This window comes from Antedon mediterranea, chromosome 1 (genome assembly GCF_964355755.1).
Source record: "Antedon mediterranea chromosome 1, ecAntMedi1.1, whole genome shotgun sequence".
NCBI lineage: Eukaryota > Metazoa > Echinodermata > Crinoidea > Comatulida > Antedonidae > Antedon > Antedon mediterranea.
This window is the reverse complement of record NC_092670.1, coordinates 18,741,565-18,765,742: the sequence shown is the minus strand read 5'-3', so window position 1 is coordinate 18,765,742 and position 24,178 is coordinate 18,741,565. Positions and strand designations below refer to the sequence as shown.

The following is a 24,178-nucleotide window of genomic DNA, read 5'->3' as shown; positions in this document are numbered from 1 at the left end:
GAAATCAGAAATCTATTGGAAATTAAAGGCACGCACGAACCTTGCGCAATGCAATTATTAAAAGTCTAATAGAGAAAGTGTACGATATAAATTAAATGTTAATCTTTATAAAATTAATGTATCGGCTGTCCAAACAAAAACCACAATACACAACTTTGATTGATATGGCATTGAGCGTACCACAAAGCCGGTATAGTCTTTTGCAGAAAGCTTTGTAATATATTATTAAAGTTAGTCAATAAAGTATCTATGACCTATCTTAATATTATTTCTCTACTTCAAATTACATATGATATATTTATTATCTTACAAACTGGTTACTAGGCAGAGAGGTGCGCATGCTCCATTTGCTCGTTTTATAAGCGTTGGTGGTGGATGTTTTGGACGGTAGCTTTTTAACTTATCGCATTTCCTTAAAATCTCTAAATGATGGCGTCTGCTTTTGTTATTTGTCTGTTGCTAATTTTTCTGTTAGCATGCTGTCAGGGTGAGTGATTTTATTTCGTTAGGAAACTGTTTCTAATTTTATTAAGAACTCGTGAAAAAGAAAAGTCTTTGGAATAACATTGATGTCGAAATAGATAGTTTAGAATCTGTTAATCAATTAGTAAGGTTGAACTTTGCATTTGTATATAATCAATAACTGTTCACATGACAAACTGTAAGAAGCTATAAGAATTTAATAAATGTATAAATTAATTAAATGTGTAAAATAGTAGATTGTATATTACCACTGATCTGATAATCAGTTTTGTCGAATTATTCTATTGTTAAAAATTATTATTCACTTTATTTATTCTATCAAAAATCTATTACAAATAGTGGCCCAAAGGGGCAAATTGCTTGTGATATTCTACAGCGTTTTTCAAGTTTTAGTACGAATACATCATTATTGTTTGTTTTTGTGTTTATATTGCATGGTCGCATGTCGAGCGTAAGCATGGCTTCTATAACTTCGACACATTATTTACGATGAATTTGACAAGATCATGGTAAATAATTCTGAATATAGGCTATAACAACATTATATGTGTGTTTAACTAGTACGCAATGTTTACGAGTGCAGATGGTAAAAATAATTTCATGAGATGAAAGATTGTTATAATATTGTATATATTATTTGACCATATTCTCTATAATACGGTACAGAAAATTGATATTGAAAATAATGATGTTATTCAAGCATTTTTTAAATCATTTTAATCATTCATAAACGTTACGTTGGCGCTTCTCATGGTCAATTCTTTAGAGTTGTTTGATTGCCCGCCCGAGCCAAATAACGGAAATGGGGGACATGAGTGGATTTAGTTAATAACTCTTTTGTAATATTTGTATTTTTATGTGTATAAGAAATGTTAACATTTTATTTTAAAAATAATAATAATACTGAACATGACTCTTAGTTATTAAACGAGCGCCAAGCGTTACATTAACTAAAGCGAGAATCGAACTCGGAATCTTCTACTTTGTATGTTAGATATCCTACCATTATACCACTTTATGTATGTAATGTTTTTCATTTAATTCAGATAAAATTCTGGTTGAAAATTTCCAAGGGACTATTTAATGCTTATATACCTTTTGTTTAATGGCAAATGCTATACTGTTGTAATTCCACGGCGTCCTATTTAGACTGCATGGCTTTCTTGAAAGCTTTATGTACTGTACGTGAATTGTTGTTATTTATGGCTATAGTAAATATTAATTAATCGTCAAACGTCTTAACAGATTATAATTAAAATCAGAAAATATGCGTGACAAATGATGATAGTTCTACTTGTTCTTTGCTTATTCGTCGAAAAGACATAATATTGCAAAGCAGAATTTCGTTGTGTGTTTTTATAATATTCACCTGTTGTTACAACAACCTGTATATGAATATTATAAGGATACTTTCCTCCATGCTCAGTCTTGTTGCTGTTATTAATTTTGGTACATTATTTTTTTCTTTTCATATTTTTGAAATCTTAATTTCAGAATGTTTTCCCGTCTATGTTTTGTTCGTCGTTTTGTAGTGATTTATTTATATATGAATGTGATCTTATATTATAAACAATGAATCTTTATTTTTTGTAATTACTTACTATTTTTTAAATACGTTAAAATAAGTTTTATATAAAGTTAAAGCCTAATAATGAATGTATAATTAAATTTGTTTCTTTTTTCACCAGTCACTTCAGGACAACATTGCTTTAGAGAATGTAAGTTAAGGAAGTACAGCAAAAAATTTTGCCGTTCGGAATGTATTAAAATTCTTAGTAGTGAAAAAACAGCTACAAAAAGGAAAGAAATGTATGTCGCGACAGAGAATAAAAGAGAGAAAGATAAAATCTCAGGCGAGGTAAAAGCAAACTTTACTTTAAAATGTATTGTTTCCCAAAAACATGAAAAATGAAGATTTATAAAATCTGATTTTGAATATGCTATTTGTAGTTTTAATAAAGTTAATAATTTCTGCAGGATAAAAAAAGTTTTCACTTACAAAAAGACAAAACAAACAGTTAATAATTTCAAACAAAAACTCATTGGCTTGCGGCAAATTTGACTATTTTGTGCTTTAAATTACAGTTTTTCAGGTAAATAATTTTTTCAAATCCAATTTTTGGTCAAAGTGAATAACTATTATGGAAATTTAAAATGGCATATACAACAACAAAAATTAGAAAAAATTAATTTTTTCAGGTTTACAATATAATTTTTAAAAGAAAGGAACACGTACTAATGTATTTATTCTTGAACCCCTAAGTAATTTCATGCTTATACCAGCAGTTTTTCTGTTTTCTTAAGTCAAGATTAAGCAGTGCTTAAATGAAACTGATGTTGTTTGCCTATAGAAAAGTCTTTGTGAGCTAGCATAAAATATGCACAAATAGTTATAAAAGGAGATCCAAGTACTTGTTTAGAGAACGCCCATTGCCACCTCTCTACACACCTTGGCACACCAAGTTGTTTTTGTTAGCCTACACCCTTAAGAAAAATAATTCAGGTGTACCGTTGCAAATTTACTGCGTCCAAAATGGCCATCATTTCATATCTCAAACCTATTATTATTCGTAACTCAATAAATATTATATTTATTTTATTGAGAATATATGAGAACAATATTTTGATAGCTTATAGTTATGAGATGTTACATGCCAGAAAAAGATGTTGATTTTTTGCTAATGATATTTTGGTTCAATAAAAGCTATCTAGTAAAATTACACAAATTCATATTTTATTAGATAATGTTATTGTAATATATTTACCTGAAGAAACTGTAATTTAAAAGCCAAAAAATATTGGCTGCCAGCCATGTGGGTTTTTGATTGAATTTAACTATTTATTTTGTCATTTTATAAGTGAAAACATTTTTTTTCCTTTTTTTTACAAAAGTGATTAATTTAATTTACAAAATAACCTATACAAAGTCGTCTTTAATTAATCTTCATTTTTTATGTTTTTGGTGGACAATACATCTTTAAATATATCAAAATCATTTTTTTCCTGAAAACTCATCTCCGTTGATTATTAACTGATGCAGTATCACACACAAACAAATTAATAATCGATTTTATAGTATAGTATTATAGTATAGTATGGTATAGTTGTTTATTGTGGTGTTGTTTTTAATTCTAATATTAGTGATGGATCAAACGACACTGATACCGATACCGTTTGGCGGTCTTCATAATTTTTCATTAATTAATTTCGGATCCAACAATATTAATTTCCTCATAATGTTTTTTCAGATTGCTGCGATTGCCCGTTTATTGAGGATATCCTTGCAAAACTTAGCAAAAACCAATCAAGACGACAAAGATCACGACATATATTCAATATTATAAATGTATAAATGTTAACAATTTTCTTTTTCTTTTTCGATAATAATTTGATATATAGACAATTTTAAACTTACTTATAGATTAGCTAAAATGCTGTAAAGAACACCTTAAAAGTAAACTTTTTCTGTAGCTCTGTCTACACTACTCTCAAATTTATGTGACAAAAAATATATATGATGAGATAATATCAATACCATAAATATTTGGGCATATCACTACCATATTTGGGCACTCATAAACTAGTTTGATAGTGTAGACAGAGCTTAATAGGTAATAGTGCTAATCCACTATGCAAACATATCACAAAAGTAAAAGAGTAATAGATTGTCTTATTTGATTTAAGACTATATATTTTGTATTGCTGATACTACTGTAAACATTTGAACTTAGTAGAGACATTCGCTTAAAGTCTTTTTTGTTATATTAAACGCAGAAAACTGCTCTTAAAAACAACATTGACGAAATGCTTTCTACCAAAAGAAACGGCTCAGTTTATTTACACGTCTTTGGTCTGTATCTGCGTATATTTCTTTGTTACGCGCGCTGCACGTTGCTTAAGCTTGGTTCCACCTAGGACGCAACGCAAAGACGTAAACGCAGCGCAAGCGTGTTGAACAATGACAAGCGACAGTTTAAATAATCCATCGTTTGTGATTGGTCAACTCGCTTACGTTGCGTTATGTCCTTGTGTTGCGTCTCTGGGGTATGGGTATACCAAGCATTACGTAGCACCATCATTATCACTGTCTCATTTTGATGATAGCCGTTATGTACTGCCGTATGTTAATTGTTATTGATAATAAGAAAATAGTAAAGAAGCATTGTACTCGTCATTTCCTTTTACCAATACACTCGATTAATTATTCTATTAGCATAGTTTACAATACCTGCTTTTTATAATAAAGTAAAAATTAGCATTGATCAAACTACACAATAAAGCACAGTGAAAGGCTTTCACAGTGTAGACAATTAATGGCACCATGCTACTATTGTGTATTCTCTAGTACCCGTCAATAAAACACGCTGTTAAACAATATTAACAATATTTGTTGGCTGTAGAACTACATAAAACTGTAATTAAACGTTATCTGAATATTATCAATCAAATTAACCGCAGAATACTATACGTACTATGAATAACGCGTTGCTCTCCGCTTAGCAACGTGTTCAGCAAGAACGATCAAAGAGAACATTGCTCTATAGGCCTATTATTAATATTTTCAGCAGTTACCACTTGTATACAACATTTTTTTGTGCGAAATAATACTGTATGTAGGCCTAACGTACGGGAAAATGAGTTTACAAATAGGCCTAGATATTGACGAAAAAACAATACAATATGGTCAAATGATGTATCATGTTAGCAAACTTTTGTTTCTGAACGGTAAACCAAGAATGAACGACCACCAATCGATAGTGAACGGTGTATACTGCATGCGCGCGCAGATTAATCGTTTGTTTTTAAACAATTCACTTCTCCTCCCAGGGAGATAGGGCCTATTGTGTAGCATATCATTCACATGAACACGTGATAGTACGTTTATGCATGGAGTTATAACTCCATGGTTCATGTGAGCATTGTTGTACTGTAATATAGCTTCATATATAGAGATTATAAAGATTAATTAATACCTAAAAGAAAATAATAAAAGTCATTAAAAACAGAAATATCAAAAGGTTAATTGACCAATGTTTTGACCCACAATTTCTAATCAATTATGAGAGCTATTACATTTTGACAGCAAAACATAGTACAGGGATTTTTTTTAAATGACCAAAATATCGGCTTTTCAAAATGTATATTGAGGTAACATGCGCAAAACGTCTGCGTACTGGAAAATTTGGGAAAAATGTCAAAATATCGGTTTTTCAAAATATATATTAACGGAACATGCGTGGAACACATAATTTCCTAAAATTTCCAATTTTCGACCTATTTATAACTGGTTACTATATAACATGCGTAAAACACATTATTCGATTCAGTTGTTATCATGTTACCATAGCACAATTGACATGCGCAGAACCCATTATTCGTCTCTGCGCATGTTTATTATACTATAGTAACCATTTATGTCAAAACTGGTTAATATAGCACAATTGACATGCGCAGAACCCATTACTCGTCTCTGCGCATGTTTTTTATGTGATAGTAACCATTTATGTCAAAACTGGTTACCATAGCACAATTGACATGCGCGGAACCCATTATTCGCCTCTGCGCATGTTTATTATGCGATAGTAACCATTTATGTCAAAACTGGTTACCATAGCACAATTGACATGCGCAGAACCCATTATTCGCCTCTGCGCTTGTTTATTATGCCATAGTAACCATTTATGTAAAAAAATAAAAGGGTCGAAAATCGGCCATTTTTCGCAAATTTCCCTGTACAAGTACAGGCATTTTTTCAAAAAAATGGTAAATTTTTGACCTTTTTATTTTTCGATAAAACTGGTTACTATAGCACAATTGACATGCGCAGAACCCATTATTCGTCTCTGCGCATGTTTATTATACTATGTAACAATTTATGTCAAAACTGGTTACCATAGCACAATTGACATGCGCAGAACCCATTATTTGCCTCTGCGTATGTTTATTATGTGATAGTAACCATTTATGTCAAAAAATAAAAGGGTCGAAAATCGGACATTTTCGCAGATTTCCCTGTACTATAGTACAGGGATTTTTTAAAAAAAAATGGCCAATTACTATAGCACAATTGACATGCGCAGAACCCATTATTTGCCTCTGCGTATGTTTATTATGTGATAGTAACCATTTATGTCAAAAAATAAAAGGGTCGAAAATCGGACATTTTCGCAGATTTCCCTGTACTATAGTACAGGGATTTAAAAAAAAAAAATGGCCAATTACTATAGCACAATTGACATGCGCAGAACCCATTATTTGCCTCTGCGTATGTTTATTATGTGATAGTAACCATTTATGTCAAAAAATAAAAGGGTCGAAAATCGGACATTTTCGCAGATTTCCCTGTACTATAGTACAGGGATTTAAAAAAAAAAAATGGCCAATTACTATAGCACAATTGACATGCGCAGAACCCATTATTTGCCTCTGCGCATGTTTATTATACTATAGTAATCATTTATGTCAAAACTGGTTACCATAGCACAATTGACATGCGCAGAACCCATTATTTGCCTCTGCGCATGTTTATTATACTATAGTAACCATTTATGTAAAAACTGGTTACTATAGCACAATTGACATGCGCAGAACACATTATTCGACTCTGCGCATGTTTATTATGCTATAGCAACCATTTATGTCAAAAAATAAAAGGGTCGAAAATCGGCAATTTTTTGCAAATTTCCCTGTACTACAGTACAGGGATTTTTCAAAAATATGGCCAATTTTCGACCTTTTTATTTTTCGATAAAACTGGTTACTATAGCACAATTGATATGCGCAGAACCCATTATTCGTCTGCGCATGTTTATTATACTATAGTAACCATTTATGTCAAAACTGGTTACCATAGCACAATTGACATGCGCAGAGCCCATTATTCGCCTCTGCGCATATTTATTATGTGATAGTAACCATTTATGTCAAAACTGGTTACCATAGCACAATTGACATGCGGAGAACCCATTATTCGCCTCTGCGCATGTTTATTATGCGATATTAACCATTTATGTCAAAAAATAAAAGGGTCGAAAATCGGCCATTTTCGCAATTTTTTTTTTCTTCAAAAAAATGGCCAATTTTCGACTCTTTTATTTTTCGATAAAACTGGTTACTATAGCACAATTGATATGCGCAGAACCCATTATTCGCCTCTGCGCATGTTTATTATGCTATAGTAACCATTTATGTCAAAACTGGTTACCATAGCACAATTGACATGCGCAGAACCCATTATTCGCCTCTGCACATGTTTATTATGCTATAGTAACCATTTATGTCAAAACTGGTTACCATACTAGCACAATTTGACATGCGCAGAACCCATCATTCGCCTCTGCATGCGCATGTTTATTATGCAATAGTAACCAGTTTTGACATAAATGGTTACTATAGTATAATAAACATTGGCATGCGCAAAACAAATGGTTTGATTCTGCGCATGTTAATTATGATATAGTATCCAGTTATGGCAAGAAATAAAAGGGTCGAAAATTGGCTATTTTTATTTTCGATATAACTGGTTACTATAGCACAATTGGCATGCTTGCGCATGTTAATTGTGCTATAGTACCCAGTTATGGCAAAAACTAAAAGGGTCGAAAATTGGCCATTTTTATTTTCGATATAATTGGTTACTATAGCACAATTAACATGCGCAGGACACATTATTCGGCTCTGCGCATGTTAATTATGATATAGTAACCAGTTATGGTAAAAAGTAATAATAATTTAGTACAGGGATTTTTTCATAAAATGGCAAAATTTCGACCTTTTTACAGTAATATCAGCTTTTCAAGTATTATGCACAGAACACATTAGGTGTGTCTGTACATGTCAAATTATGATATAGTAACAAGTTATGAAATAAAATAGAAAATTCCAAAATTTGGAAAAAAGTCCTTGTGAAAACAATGTTTTTTTGTTGAATTTAACCATTATTTTTCCTTACTGTATTATAAGTGAAAATCATTTTTTTTTCTATGGAAATGATTAACTTTATTAAGCCTATTTAACCAAAGGCAGATTTTATTATTCATCATGTTTTTTGGGGACAATACATCTTTAAGTTTAACATCATTATGTTATGTTATGAAAACATTTGCTTAAATATTGTAAATAAATATAAAATATATAAATATGCTGTATTATAAAATAAAGAGTGGAGTGTACATAGGCCCTTCTGAATCCAACTTATGTATATTCACAAATCTGTACTTAGAAATATGTACACATAAAAAAAAATAAAAGTGTCGAAAATGTTTCAAAGATTTCCCTGACGGTAAGTACAGGGATTTTTTTTTTCAATGGCCAATTTTCAACACTTTTATTTTTTGGTTACTATATCATAATTGACATGCGCAGAATACATTATTCGACTATGCGCATGTTAATTATAATATAGTAACCAGTTATTTAAAAAAATTTATGATTTTTTAAAAATATAAATCACAGACTCTTTTCTTTACATGGAAATAAGATTTCTTTCAAATTGCTGGAGAGTCCATGATCATAAAACTGACTGGCTCCCTCTATGGTTAGCATGTACTGTGGTACTGCACATTTTATCTTGTTTTTGGAATGTCTTGTCTTTCTCTTGTTGTTTGTTCTGTGTATGTGTTCATCCGTAGCAATGTTTTTTGCAGATTTTAAAGCCGCTTTCTTGTATCTCTCGTTTGTTGTCTGGTTGGTGAGAGCAAGGTACAGATGGTAGGTTGTAAATCCACCAATTAGAAATGAAAGAAGTCCTAACGCAGTCGTGAGGAAAACCACAAGTGGGTACTCCATAAATAAATGCTGAAAACAATGTAATCACAAAACATAGTGATATATATATATAAATATTCATAATTCATACTGTCAAATTATTGAACCATTGAAACAGTGCTCATATTCGGAACATGATCTCATAATCGCGTCGAGCATAGCTCATTGGCGAAAGTTCCGTATTTTTTTAATTCTATGAAAAAATGTCTCTGGCGGGATTCGAACCTGCAACCTCTCGCTTACAGGGCGAGTATCATACCACTAGACCACAGAGCCATATATGGTATTAAAGTTGGAATTTATTCTGACTTGTTAGGCCTCCAGTGATTGTGAGGGCGTTTGTTGTATGAGAGAATGTATCTGGTGGGTGAAAATCTCCATGATAATACCATATATGGCTCTGTGGTCTAGTGGTATGATACTCGCCCTGTAAGCGAGAGGTTGCAGGTTCGAATCCCGCCAGAGACATTTTTTCATAGAATTAAAAAAATACGGAACTTTCGCCAATGAGCTATGCTCGACGCGATTATGAGATCATGTTCCGAATATGAGCACTGTTTCAATGGTTCAATAATTTAACAGTATGATTTATATATAATTTACACAGTGCTACGCAACACATTCATTGATTTACATATAAATATTCATATACATGAATTGATTTTTGTATGGATGTGGGTTAAGGTATTCATCATTGTATGTCTCACCAACCTGAATTAATACTCTAAAATTCATTGGTCTGAGTTTGCCGTCACTATCCACATACTGCGCCATATGAAGTCCAGTGGAATAAACAATATTTAGCAATGCATATACTCCGAGCACAGCCACGTGCACACACATTAATGCTATTGTAAACAGGTAGCCAATGAAATGCTTGATGTTAAAAGCACCAATGCAGTTGTTTACCCAGGAGCAGTGATGGTCAAATCTCACTACACAGTGATTGCATATGCCTAACAATGTAAAACAGACAAGTTATTTATTCAAAGTATATACCTGTGGGTTACAAGTGTTAAGTACCCTGTAGGATAAAAGGGAGTAGGGATAGTTCCATCTTGGAGTAGAGAGAAAAAGTAGATGAAAAGAAAAACAGCACTCTCAGTTACAAAAAGTTATGGCGAGTGGATATTTTGTTAAGATTAGGGTGGGTGGAAGATCTTACAAAAATCTTTAGGCTGGGTGCGGTACTTTGGGTGACCCTTGGACACCACCGATCATAATTATACTCTTATAATGGTAACAATTTAAACTCACTACAATGTTTTGACCTTGCTGGCTTCTGAAATAAGCACGTTCTACAATTGACTCCTTTAACATACAGTTGACCATCATATGGGTAACGGTTCATAAACGTATCAATGTTTTTGGATGATAGAGTACCAGAATCTTTTAGCGAAGTTGAAATGAAAAAGTACAGATTCGTTAGCAACTCTACAAATGGAGCATACGTGGACAAGGTAGAATTGCAGTAAGCTGTAGCATTTGGAATTATTTGCACTGTGAGAATCCAAAAGCAGACTCCTACAATCAAGCAGTAAGTTACTTGTAAGTAACAATTTCTGAAAATAATATAAAATTAATCATTTTAAAATGTTTAAAATCAATTTGTGGTATATTCTGTGTAAGTAGTAATTATTTGTGCAAACCCAGGTGTGGTGTGGAGAGAATTATTACGTTTGAATCTCAGACTTCTGGGTTCAAATCATGTGATAATCAATTTTTCATCCAAAATAAAGTTACTCATCAATACATGATGGATAAACTATGGTGCTTATAAACTAAAAGCACTGTCTACATTATCAAACTAGGTTGACAACAAGTGTGATGTGCCCAAATATGGTAGTGATATGACTTCATCATGTCCATACTGTACTGTATATGGGTACATCACATTTTTTGTTTGTTTGTTTGTTTGTTTTATTGGTTTTTCTGCACATTAAAAAAAATATATAAAAAATTACAAATTACACTTCTTAAAAATTACAATAAACATAAAAACATCACACATCTGCAGATGGAAGTCAAAATAAGTTATGTCACATAATAAAGTATGATAGTGTAGATAGAGCTTTAAGTCTCATTTGAGGCTTAGGAACTGGAGTTGTGTGAGTAATAATCCTTGTAATGCATCCACAAATATAGGCAGTAAGCAGACAATTATAAAAGTAGGTTAACAATTGCCTTCCAATCCACTAAATAGACTACGACCAAAGACCCTTTTAATTTAGTCATTTTTTTAAAGCCTTGATACTTGACCTTTCATTAAAAACGGGTTGCGAGTAAATGTGCAGCATATATAGTACCTCACCTTTCATCAAAAATATGATGAATAACATTTTGTAATGTAGTTCGAAGTTTGGCTGGCAACAAGTAATAGTACAATCCCTCAAATAACTAAAAAAAGTAAAATCACATTATATAATTGTATAAGTAGGCTATTAAACTTTATGTAAATCTCTATTTATTTTTCATGGAGTAAAGAATAATAAATTCTATAATACTCCATCCTATTTTTTGGATAAACAATTTAAGTGTGGGATTGCTGCAAGAGTGTAGAATAAAGGTAAAGGTGAGTCCCGTGTTCATTCTGAACATAGGGGAATGAGCTGTTAGGAGCTCATTGTACTAAGCCTCGGCATTATGTGGTAGGGTGGCCAGTTCCTTTCCACGCCGCCTTTTTTCTCCCTAGTATTTTCAACTTGGTACTCATTTACAGCTGAGTGGACTGGGATTTTTCAGGAATTGAACCCGGGTTCTATCTGTATGACAGTCATGTGTCCTAACCACTCGGCTATCCAACTCCAGTGTGTAGAGTGTAGGTAGAGTACTGAGGCCATATTTTAAATTCATACATAGGCTAAAGTTCTGTCTATACTATCAAACTAGTTTGACAAAAAAAAAAAATGTACCCAAATATAGTAATGATATGACATCATCATGTCCATGACCACATCACATTTTTTTGTCACATTAAATTTGATAGTGTAAACAGAGCCTTAGAGAAAAACCATTAAAATTTTAAATACATTCTTAAATATTTATTGACTTATACTGTATTAAGTATAAATCACTTAAGTGACTGTCATTAGTAATATAGTGTTGGCCTTTTATTTCCATACACAAACGCATAGACATGCAAACTTCTTACCCAAATCAACTGACGACGTGTATTACCAATAATTCCCGGTGTTTTACTGTCAGCTGACGTAAGTATGTATGAACATAAAGAAAAGACGATTACGTAAATCACAACCACTGTTAGAAAGTCCATTGTGCGTACTGAAAAGTATAAAATAAGTACAGATTAAGAGAGCTCCTTTGAGTGCTGTTACAATGCTTTTGACTGGATTTGGCATGGTCGTAGAAGTTATTCAAACAGAGAATTTACACACTCTACAATCATCATAATTAGGTATTTTACGAATGATTGGAGTATGTATATATTTTGTAACAGTATCAGGCGGATCTATTATTTTTAGGTTATTTTTTTAGGTCCTCGGCCCCACCTATTTCAAAATCCTAAATCTGCCCTTGCATACATGATTAAAATAAAGAAGAATGAAAGATGATAACATAACAAAACATGATTGGTTTATTAAAAAGAAAATAATAAAATCTAATTTATTAAGATAATAATTGAACAATATAAAGTGCTGTTATTTACCTTGTTTTGTTCCTCTTGCATCGATCACAGCAATATGTGGAATGATTCCAAGAATTCACCATATGCCTGGCATTTCACACAAAAATGGAACAGTCCAAATGCACCTACAGATAAAACAACTTGACAACATAATTAAAAATCTAATAAGTGAAATTTGTCAACTAATGCACGAGTGAACCAAGATAATATCTGTCTAGTTAGGGATAGTGTTCAAATCTATAAATAAAACTAGAAAGCTACTCCGAGATTGCATACCTCGCCTACTGTAAAATTCTCCTACATAACATTTCTCCAGGAAAATATATATATTTGTGTGTCTCTTAATGCTGTGTGTGATTTAGGCTAATTTCACTAAGCATGTGTGTGCGAATTTGGTGTAATGGTTATGTAACTAGCCTTTCAACTAAAAATAGTTTCAGTTGACTAACAATAGAACAGCAACCCCCAAAACAAATGGGTGAATTTGAAAAGAAATAGGTTTTTTAAAACTACTCGTATCAAAAAAACCTGTAAATTAAATCAAATTATGTTTCAAAATTACATTTCACAAATTATACCGCTTGCCTCTTATACAAAAATGAAGTTTTTTGGACAAGCAGTTCTTAAGAAAATGCAATTTCAGTTTATTTTTTGCCAGCTTTTGAAAATCTTACCAGGTCTAAAAATTATACTAAAAAGTGGTCCAAAATTTGGACCATGGTCCGGATTGCCTCCAAAACTTAATGGAGTGGTCCTTGACCACATATCTATTACTCTTTGAGTAATCCCGCTAACAAACAAACACACGCGATCGACTACATATACCTCCTTGGCGGAGGTAAATAATTGCTGTGTGTTAAATCTGTTATTGTTTTAATCTGCAGCAATTTGGAAAATTTGATGATGATACAAACAAAGATGGATGGATACAAACAGTGAATATGTATATTTTTACAATGTGCCCATAGATGAAGTTAAAAAATGATAGGGTTTCCCACAACAAGTGGTTGGCTAAAATATTATAACATTTTTACCATCAAATCCTAGTAAACAGTAATAATAATTGTACTATTACAGTACTGGACATAAACTTGGCTGAGGAGCAGGTTTTATGGAGAAGAGGAAAACGCCTTTGATTTTAGACATGGTCCCTTACAAACACAGGATGATGATAGAAGACTGAGCAAAATGATATATCACCAGATCATGATCAGATCAAGGTCCATTAATTAGTGTAATTTGATATGAACTTCACACAGCATTCTCTTGGGATAAAGACAACTTTAGTCATTAGCATGTTGGCAGGAATAACAAGTGAACGTGGTACTATAAGCTCATGAATCATGCTTGGTCATCACACACTACTTTTTAATTTAACAGTTAAAACCATACGGATTTGTCTGGTCTGTCTGAATTTTTTTTATAGCGAACCCAGACTGTAAATAGCTAGCTGCATACGACATACACATGTGTACATTGTTGTAAACTAACTGTAAATAAATAATAATGTAATGGTTCTCTTTTTTTAAGTGACAGTATAATTTAGTAATATATTTTTTCATTCAAGAGATTTCATTCAAATTCAAGAGAACACCCATGGCATAATACTAGCTAGTACCCCTCTATCTAGGCCTAGTTGTTTGTATAGGTTAGCTTCCCAGGCTAATTGGCCAGACTGGCATTTTTTAAGCCTAGCCTAGTTAGTTAGTAGGCCCTCTATAGCTAGCCTAGTGTAGTACTAGGGCCTTAGTAGTAGGCCTAGGCTAGTAGTAGTAGTAGTAGTAGCTAGTCTAGCCTACGCCTATTACAAGTTCGAAACACAATTCGGCCACACAATACTATAAAACAAACAAATGTACAATATATAGAGTATTAAAAATATAAAAAAGCAAACCTGTCAGTGTCAAAACAAAAACAATCGTTTTCCTTATGAGCATCCATCCGTCTATCCATCCATTGGACAATATTGGTAAGTCGAGAATGATAAATTTTTCTACCACAGTACGTCTGTACGAAAGTCTACTTAGACAAACGCAACGTACGAATTCGAATTTTGATTGGATGAAAGTTAAAGTAGGTGTAATGCGCTGTTTCATATTACAAATTATTGTTACTACCACCACAAGACAAAATAAATAGATATTATAATTTCTCTTCAAATAGATTATTTTTATTTATAGAAATATATACTGTAGTGATACATGGGCTGGGTTACGTGGGTAGGACGTGAAATAAACTAAAATGAAAATATATAAACTATTGAATGATTAATTAATATATAAAGTTTGAACAAAGAAAAACAACTCTCTAACTCTGCTTAATTCAAAACGTTTGGTCTTTGTTTTTGATAAGCAACATATTATACAACTCATATTACAGAGAATTTAAGATTCTAAGAAAGAAAACAATATTTTATACACAAATTAGTTCTTGGTGGATTTCAAGCAACAAATATTACAAGCTTGAATACAAACACAAAACGTTTTCTTTTTTTCTGTACAATTTATTACAATTTATAGGTAATCTATAATCAAAGGATAAAGTATAAAGAAGGGTCCACATGCATGCTTAAGAAAGAGCAGGGAAAGTCTGAAAAGAATTTTATTTATGATCAACCGGAACTGCTTTAGATTAAAAGCATTTTTATCAGGTGAAGGGTTTTTTAGTTAGGGGAAATGTAGGGGGGTTATTTCATTTTACTAATTGTGACATGCATGTGCATTGTAGCACTGCAAAAGAAACCACAAAGTACAGATAAATTAGATAGCTATTTGGCAGCCATCCAGGCGACAGCCTATTAATATTATATGTTATGCTATCTACTAATTTATCTGTTTTTGTGGCTTCTTTTGTCAATGGTGATTTTGAATATAGTTTCTATCAACATGTCAGTTTATTCTTGAATATAAATTAAGCAAACTACTAACTATTGTACTACTAGTTTTGTTCATTATTCTCTAATCCATTGGGGTGGTTTATAAATACAGCACCGTTATAAACAAGGAAGTATACATTAACATTTGTATGAAATCTAATTCTACACTTCCATCGTTTTAGAATATAATATCATAAATACAAAGAACCAAAATACAAAGCATTTCCAACAACACATCACATACAATAGATTATTATTTGTTTTCTTCTAGACTATATAATACTATTTTGAGTGTCGAAAGGTGTTTAGTAAATATTTACATTAAGAATTACAAGGTTCATTTTTAAGAAACAAAATCTACAAAATTGTATCATTTTTACTTCTAGATATTATACATTATAAATGAAACACTATATATCAGATTGTCAATAAATAAAAAAGCTAATTATGATTTTGATAAACATAATTCACAATGAGTCGTAAAATAAATATTTTAAGAAGTTGAATACATGGGCTTATTTTACATAGCTCAAGGTTGATACAATACTTAAGTCACAACATGCAACAAAAACAAAAGTAAATAATCTGCTGTACAGTGTAAATCAAATTCATAGTAGAACCCTTTGGGACAACCCTATTAAGGGGACATTTTCCTGTGAAACGAACCCAGTACCGTTTTGATAATACGATTAATCGGGAAACCACCTCACGCAATTAATCGGGAAACCACCTCACAACAAGAGAAATACTTTATATATTTCAACATTATGCCAACTGTACACTCCTCCTATTCTGAGGACATTTTGTTGGGCTCAAACGTGTCCCCTGATAGGGTTTCTAATGTACATTAAACAGCCAATATTAGGAAGAATTTCATATTTATTAATTACAGTAAGAGATCTCAAATTGGCATGTATAGAATTCTTCCTTTTAAGTTTTACTGTATTTGTTTGTACACACTTTTTACATAAACCCATTATTTTACATGCACTGAGTTTTGATTGTCAGCTAATATAATTTAAACGCATTAACTAAAATCTAATTTAATGACGTAATTGGGTTACTGCAGTTCTATATGCTGTTACTGCAGTAATAAGTAAACAGCATACAATATTGATTAGCAATGGATGAGCAAAGGTGTTCAAATTTACTCCAGTAACAAACATTTTGACACAGCCTTTTTAAAATTAACTTAAAACAACCTGTAAATATGCAGCACTCTTTTTATCAAATTAATGAAATTCCATTGCGATACTTTTCAAATAATAATCCTTCTAAAATGATTATTTACTAATAAAACATAATCTAACACAGAAATACAACATACTTTATTAAGTATAATTCAGTACAATATGTGAGGTATAACAGTCCACTAAAGAAAAAACAATTCTGGCTAGTTAGTTCTTTCCTATACCAAAAGCACACATTTCATAACCTGAATTTTTCCTTAGCATTTCCGTAGAAAGTAAACCGTGTTATCATTGCTAAGCTAAGAATACTATAGGGTGTAAACAATTTGGAGGTACAGTACGAACATTTATAACTACTGAGCTGTTTCGATTTCAGACAATTTACCTAGAAAAAACAAACAATAAGTTTAAAATAGAGGTTTTTCAAAATGTACCAAAACAACAACCAACTAATGAGTTGTTAAATTAAAGTGTATATAAAATAATAACACAAATATGCTGGTTAGCTAGTGAGTTGCTTAAATCAAATTGATGTTTGATAAAGGAATTTCCTTGAGCCATCTCCTGCCAATATGCCTTAAAATTTAAATTAATACGAGTCAGAATTATGTGTTCAAAAAATCTATGATAAGTGTAGTAGACTCATCAGTTATACAAAACTGAGGGCAGCATACAGTTAGAAATGCGCAGTACAGTATGCATTCGTTAAGACAGGCTCATCCACTATCAATACAATTCTCAACTTGATTATTGACAACGTCGTATCTCAAACCAAATCACGAAAAATTACTTCCTATTATTTTTTATATTCTATTCAATCGTTATTACTGCGTTGTACAATATTTGTCCATTTTTATGAATTGAAACATTTATTACAACAAAACGTGTTGATTGAGTAATTTAAAACCCTTGTCTGAAGTAATTAGTGTTAATATATTTTAATGAATGGTTTAAGCAGTGAAAATCTGACACATGCTCTTGTAATAATTGCCATAAAAATAGATCATTCTATTAAAAATATATGATTTCAATATTCTATTAAGAACAATGATTGCATAGTAGTTTTTGCTTGGAAGTAGGTATGAATTTTAAATTTGCATCTATTTATCTATCACAAAAGAGAGGGGAGAAAGATTGGAAGGGTGGGGATGGAGCTTTGTGGGCTGGAGAGAAAAAAAGGTAGTAAAGGAGATGACTGATGATTGAAGAGTTCTGAAATACAATTGAAATAACAACCAATTGTACCCTCTCATAAAAAAAAATGTAAATACATATATAATATACTAAAAGCGCTGATATTAGTAATAACCATGGCAACAAGTTCAAGGTATCAACATTTAATACTATATATTACAAAGTAGTGATACTGTTACCATGGCGATTCGACCACGCTACACTTACAGCTGACGTCTTACAACCAAATAAACTAAATTTGGTCCAAAATGAATTACCTTATATTTAAATAGCACAGTGATTATAAATACCAAATAAATTACAAAAATTAATTAAAAAATGTAAATTAATGTTTCTGAAAAAATGAGTTGATTGTTTCCTAAGAACAAAGTTTTACTGTATCCATGTCTGTTCTTCAGTTTATGGAAGCCTTCAATAGTTTACAAACAATACTGACGACACTTGTTACAAAAATGTTCTTTACGGATGAAGAACGTCATCAAACATGTTCAATCTGGAAGGAAACAATGAGTTTTTTTATTAACTAATCTCACAAAAATCAGCAGAAAAACCTGCATACTTTGCTATGGGATTTTGTAAAACGTTTATGAGAAATTGAAATAAAAGCTTTTTATTTTGGTTAAACTGTATGTTAATTATTTTTTGAATGTTTTATTTATATAAATATGCCTGACTTTAATTTAGCAACTTCAGCATACCAGCTGAATGTTGTTTCATTTATAAACCAGAAAAAAAAATCAATAAACATAATAAATAGTTAATAAAACATGCCTTATTGATATTATCTCAAGTTCAGCTCAATTGATTTTTGAAGATTTTTATTTGTTTTTATATTACCTTGGAAGAACTAAATGCTGAGCCATCTGAGTGTGTACTACTACTGGAGGAATCTAGTGGATCTACAACAAAAACAAATATATTAGATTACTTGTTTATACGGTTCTCATACATATTATGACACAATTGGTAAGCAAGAATGGTACACCATGGCTGCAACAAAATAGCAAGGTTATTAACCAGTACCATGGGTTTTAAAAAATTACAGTGACTACCTCATCATTTACATTGAAACAAACTAAGACCATACATTATTGCAGTGAAGAAATTTAGTTACTAAAGTAAATGAAATATAATAAATGTGACATGATCCCAAAGTGAGGTACTGAAAAAAAAAACCACTAAAAACAAATCTTACGTCTTGGATTTTCTGTATTCTCAGGAGGAAACCATGGGTTATATTTAGCGTCAAACTGGCCAGGACTGCTAACTGGAGATTCAAACACCTCTTCACAATCTACAGAGCCTTCAGGTGGTATTGCAGGCCCTTCACCACTTGTGCATACCTTTCCTCTTTCAGTCTGCAGTGAATTTACTTGAAACTCCAACAGATCAACACGTTGGCTTGACAGCTGTTTTTCATTTTGCAAATGCTTTATTTGTTCTTGTAAATCGCTGTTTTCTTTCTTTGTTGCATCAATGAATACCTTGGATTTTTGCATATCATCTAAACTGCATTTCAACTCAATTTCTTTTATTCTCAGTTGAATCTGTTTAATACAACAACAGGTAAATTGAGAATCAGATTAACTGGTCTACATTGGCAAACATTGGTAAACTTAACTTGCCAAAATTGGAGTTTGTTTAGGGTTAAAAACTAAAGTTGCACTAGCAAACTTTACAAAATTAATTAATTAAAGTTTACAGGTGTAGAGAGTTCTGCAAACTTGTTTTCAAAAGTTTGCAGAAATTTGTCAACTGGTTTACATTAGCAAACTTATCTTGCCAAATTTGGAGTTTGCTCAAGTTTCTAACTAAAGTTGGTTAGTGTATACTTCTGCTTGTTTTCTGAAGTTTGTCAATTTGTCTACACTAGCAAACTTTGGAACTTATCTTGCCAAATTTGGAGTTTACTCAAGTTTGTAAACTAAAGTTGGTTAGTGTAGACTACTTCTTTTTTGAAGTTTGTCAATTGGTTTACACTAGCAAACTTCTTTACAACATTTTTGTTTTTGCAAACTCAGAATTTGCTCGAGTTTGTAACTGTTCTATAATAGCAAACTTTGGAACTTATCTTGCCAAACTTGGAGTTTGCAACCTAAAGTTTGTTAGTGTATACAACTACTTGTTTTCTGCAGTTTGAAGTTTGTCAAACTTCTTGACAAACTTGATTTTATTTTACCTGTAATTTTCGAATCAAATCACTCTCTTCAAACACCTTATCTCCTTTCTGCATTTCAAGTTGTAAATCTTCAACATCTTTTTCTAATTGTGTCGTAACCTCTACGTTCTGTTGGACAATCTCTTCTTTCTTTCTTTGTAGTTCTTCCATCGTTTGTTTTAAGGTCTTCACTGTTCTTTGCAGATTCACATTTTCACGACACTGTGATGAATATTTCTCAGAAAGGATTCGCCATTCCTTCTCCATCCGGTTAACTACTTCCCTGAAATAACAAAAAAAAATCTTCAATTTTTTTTCATAAACATATTTTTTTGAGGAATTCGATATCATTTTTGATTTTCACATTATGTAGCTATCAATCACAATAATCATGCAACTATTTGTCTATTTCTGTAGCTTCTTCTGTAATATGTTTTCAAATGTTTTTAAAATATGATGTATTGTAAAGCAATTTTATAATCAATCAAATGAAAACACCATTGTACAACAGAATAAATAAAACATAATGTAAAAAAAAATGTGCACATGGAAATATAAACATTAAATACTTTCTATAAAAACAATGTAATCTCAATTTTTTTATAGTATATGATTTAAAATAAACAATGATCCAATATTTACATCACATGATAAAACAAAAACCTTATAATATTGAAACTACAACTTACAACACATGGTGAGAGATATACATACAGAAGTGTGCACCGTAGCAGAAAAACTGATTTTTAAACAAAATACTTAGACATTGTTATACGATAATTCTAAGCCAAATATTTTGTTCAAAAGTAGTATCGATTTTTCTATACCAAGATGTTTAATAAGCTAGATAACCAATAATACTCGATAAAAACATGTTGTCACTTGACTAACCTGACTGAAGTACTATTGTACACGATGAGCGATAATATCTAATTTACCAAGAAGTTAAATGTTAGTTTAAAAGGTTTCAAATAATGTCAAGTAATATTAACTTATATTAATCATATACTGTAAGTTCAATTTTCACTAAAGACAGTTTAGCAACTTTTATAATTTATTAATTTCACACAGAAAAGGACAGTGCATGATGTTTTTAAAAATTTTGTTTATTATAATAAATCTCTTTCCCAATAGAAGTGCCTTCAAATTTCCAAGTAATCAACCTTGTAGGAATTAGTTTAATGGTTTAAATTACTGACCTATGTCGTTTCATTACTCCTTCCACATCATCAGACATCATCTCGCTGACACTCATTCTCTCTCGCTGAAGCTCTTCATTGTGCACTCGTTTCAAAGCCGATATTGCTGAAAAACAAAACAAAAATAATGATTATAAAATGAAGTGATAATAAGATACTTATACAAAGATCTCAGTAACAACTCAACATCAGCCACTTTTTTGGGGGGCAGCAGACAGAAGAAAACAGTAATTTATACAGAATGTATAAGCCCAGTAGTACACCATTACACCTATTAATTGGGACTGCACTTGGTTGATGTTACGTTCATCATTCTTGTAAAAGCTAGCTACTGGTGAATAGAGTTACAGGTAAAAAAAAACAAACCGGAAACTCCTCCCTTTTTTTAGGTCAAAAAAGGTCCCAAATTAATTTTTACCATTAGAAACACATCCCGAATACCAGTCTTTCCAGAAAACATATTAGGCCAGCCCAAAGATGTCTAGTATTGGGGGAGTGGACTGTAACATGAATACATTTGAAATTAAACCTTTAGCTGTTGCTTGAGCCTCTTCTTCCAGTTCTTTTTCTCGTTTATTTTTTAGTTCTTCAAGTTCTTTTTGATACTGAGTCGTCTGTTCCTCCAACAGATCTCTGTGGAATTTCTGTTGTGCTACTAGTTCTCCTTCTAAAGGTGCCTAATAATTTGAATAAATTTACAAAAAACATATAATTATAAAAGTATACGTAAAAACATTTACTATATATGCACATTTGTCAACACACAAAATTAACCATATTTTCCTTCAAAATAATAATCTTTTTAACATAATTTAGTTCAGGATCTGTTTTGCAAAATATTAATCTCATAATTATTATTATATTAACAACATGCTTTCAATCACATATTAATCAATCATAATAAATGAAATTGAGTAATTAAATTTTATACTTACCTCAGTTGGAAAAATTAACAAATACATAAGAACAACTTAATACAATACAATGCATACAAAATAATGTATATATGTATATAATACAGTTCATGCTCTGTTAAACAACATAAACCATTTAAACAAACACAAATATTTGCACTTTAGTATAAATATAATATTTTAAAAGTACAAAAATAACTGTAGTTACAGGGTTACCTAGCTCAAATTTCTTTTACAACGTTAGTGTTATTAAAGGTTTTCTACCCAGCCTATTAGAACCACCTAGTTCGTTATTAGCATTACCCTGTATAAAACTGCTCTCTACTAATTATTCAAAGAATAAATTTAATAAAACTTGATTTATACAGGCGAACAAACTAGTATTGTACTATTAATAATATTATTCTTCTTCATTGAGTTAATATATTATCATGCTATTGATACAGCCATGCTGTATTTCATGCACTGGCAACTTAACTTCAATTCACATACCCAATACCAAAAAAAAACATTAATTACATTTACTGACAGATTTACAGTTACAGAAACTTAACTGAAAATATAAAAAGTATATACTGTACTTTGATATAGCAAATAAATAATAGTGACAATGTCTGTATACATAAAAAAAAAGGAAGATGGAGAACAAGTGGAAGATTTTACCACAACAATAAATAACGACTTCACTTCACTTCTGAACTGTTTAGTGATTGAATTAAAAATAATAATAAACAGTACTATAGTATGATCTTTATAATAAACGAGATAGTAATAAACGCATCACGATGTTAAGCAATCAGAGTTAGAATTTCAATGAAAAGATGTGCAAAATCATATTTTACATGAATCCAAAATAAAGAATAAATCAACTTAAAATCTCACAACAGTGGAAGCGTAAAATCATATGACATGCCAGGCAATAAAACATAAAATACAGCAGATGATAAAACCATGCAGCATATCTTGTGTGCAGGAACGGCGACAGACCCTTACCTCATTAGTGGAGGTCTCCCAGTTCAAAGTCATACCATCTGTGCCTCCTTTTTCTCTGAAGGTTCTTGCAAGTTTCTCAGATTCTTGCTGCCATTGCTTTAACTTCAACCGATGTTTTTCCCTTAAGATGCACTTTTCAAGTCTCACCATCTGTTCGTGAAAGCAGGTCTTCCAATATTCAACAAGTTCCTGCTGGCGGCACTGCTCTTGGACCTTAGTCTGCAACATCTGCTGTTTGGCAATTAACTCTTGCTTAAGAATTTCCAGCTCAATTTGAAGACCATGTTGTTTGTCTGCAGTGTCACACTCTGCCTCTTGTTGTTTGTTCAGACTTTCCAGTTCCTTAGAAAGAGCAGATACTTCATTTCTGGCCTTGGTGTAGTTAGATTGAAGGTCTGACATCTCTTTAGTATGCTCATCTCTTTGTGCTTTTGACATCTTTTCATATCGCTGACGAACACTTGTAATGTTCTGAGCATGCTCCGCAGCTATTCTCTCCATAACTCCTGCTAGACGTTCGATCTGCATCTTTTCATGATCAGCTTCAACTTGCCTGGCAATATAGATTGACTCTGCTTGAATAATAGCACGATCAGCCAACTGTTCTGCAAACTCTTGTATGCTGGAAACTTGGACTGCCGCTTCACTATTTTCTAACCAGTTCTCATCAATCCCATTTTCTTCACATTTCTGTTCCTCCTTTTCAATTAATGGTGGAACCATCGTGGTAATATTACTATTTAGGTAAAAGGTTACACCT

General features: G+C 31.7%; 2 protein-coding genes, 1 long non-coding RNA gene and 2 other non-coding genes across 8 annotated transcripts in view; 2 read left to right on the top strand and 3 right to left on the bottom strand.

Moving 5' to 3' along the window:
* Positions 1 to 377: 377 nt before the first annotated feature.
* LOC140047522 (uncharacterized) lies at positions 378 to 5,766 on the top strand. Its single transcript, XR_011844965.1, has 3 exons — positions 378 to 487; positions 2,172 to 2,341; positions 3,732 to 5,766. It is a non-coding gene; the product is annotated as an uncharacterized lncRNA (long non-coding RNA).
* A 2,738-nt stretch (positions 5,767 to 8,504) lies between these two features.
* On the bottom strand, positions 8,505 to 14,865 carry LOC140047505 (palmitoyltransferase ZDHHC4-like). Of its 2 annotated transcripts, none has more exons than XM_072092550.1 (7): positions 14,790 to 14,865; positions 12,917 to 13,020; positions 12,401 to 12,531; positions 11,561 to 11,646; positions 10,507 to 10,811; positions 9,961 to 10,205; positions 8,505 to 9,279 (listed from the first exon to the last, which is right to left on the bottom strand). In XM_072092550.1, exons 3-7 carry the CDS (start codon positions 12,521 to 12,523, stop codon positions 8,932 to 8,934), a joined length of 1,107 nt encoding a protein of 368 aa, XP_071948651.1. In that variant the 5' UTR covers positions 12,524 to 12,531; positions 12,917 to 13,020; positions 14,790 to 14,865; the 3' UTR covers positions 8,505 to 8,931. The 2 variants fall into 2 exon arrangements, with proteins under 2 accessions (XP_071948651.1, XP_071948659.1); XM_072092558.1 differs by having other exon boundaries at positions 12,917 to 13,035; positions 14,790 to 14,864.
* Positions 9,454 to 9,525, bottom strand: Trnat-ugu (transfer RNA threonine (anticodon UGU)). The gene has a single exon. It is a non-coding gene; the product is annotated as a tRNA-Thr (tRNA).
* On the top strand, positions 9,646 to 9,717 carry Trnat-ugu (transfer RNA threonine (anticodon UGU)). Its single transcript has one exon. It is a non-coding gene; the product is annotated as a tRNA-Thr (tRNA).
* Positions 14,866 to 15,043: 178 nt separating the features above from the next.
* LOC140060218 (uncharacterized) overlaps positions 15,044 to 24,178 on the bottom strand; it is an 80,842-nt gene continuing 71,707 nt past the window's right edge. For all 3 annotated transcript variants that reach the window (XM_072106340.1, XM_072106356.1, XM_072106348.1), the window contains exons 15-20: positions 22,041 to 22,188; positions 21,512 to 21,617; positions 20,334 to 20,595; positions 19,350 to 19,701; positions 18,992 to 19,053; positions 15,044 to 18,647 (exon numbers count right to left, since the gene is read on the bottom strand). In XM_072106340.1, the coding sequence (XP_071962441.1) occupies positions 18,633 to 18,647; positions 18,992 to 19,053; positions 19,350 to 19,701; positions 20,334 to 20,595; positions 21,512 to 21,617; positions 22,041 to 22,188 (945 nt within the window). In that variant the 3' untranslated portion in view covers positions 15,044 to 18,632. The remainder of the gene's footprint in view (positions 18,648 to 18,991; positions 19,054 to 19,349; positions 19,702 to 20,333; positions 20,596 to 21,511; positions 21,618 to 22,040; positions 22,189 to 24,178) is intronic.

What these genes read in the sequence shown, in the direction of transcription:
- LOC140047505 (XM_072092550.1), bottom strand. Translation starts at nt 12,523, where the DNA reads ATGGACTTTCTAACAGTGGTTGTGATTTACGTAATCGTCTTTTCTTTA. An exon ending in CACGTCGTCAGTTGATTTGG is followed by an intron (nt 11,647 to 12,400) that starts GTAAGAAGTTTG and finishes TACTTTTTTTAG; the next exon opens with TTATTTGAGGGATTGTACTA. An exon ending in AGCAAGGTCAAAACATTGTA is followed by an intron (nt 10,206 to 10,506) that starts GTGAGTTTAAAT and finishes TTACATTGTTAG; the next exon opens with GCATATGCAATCACTGTGTA.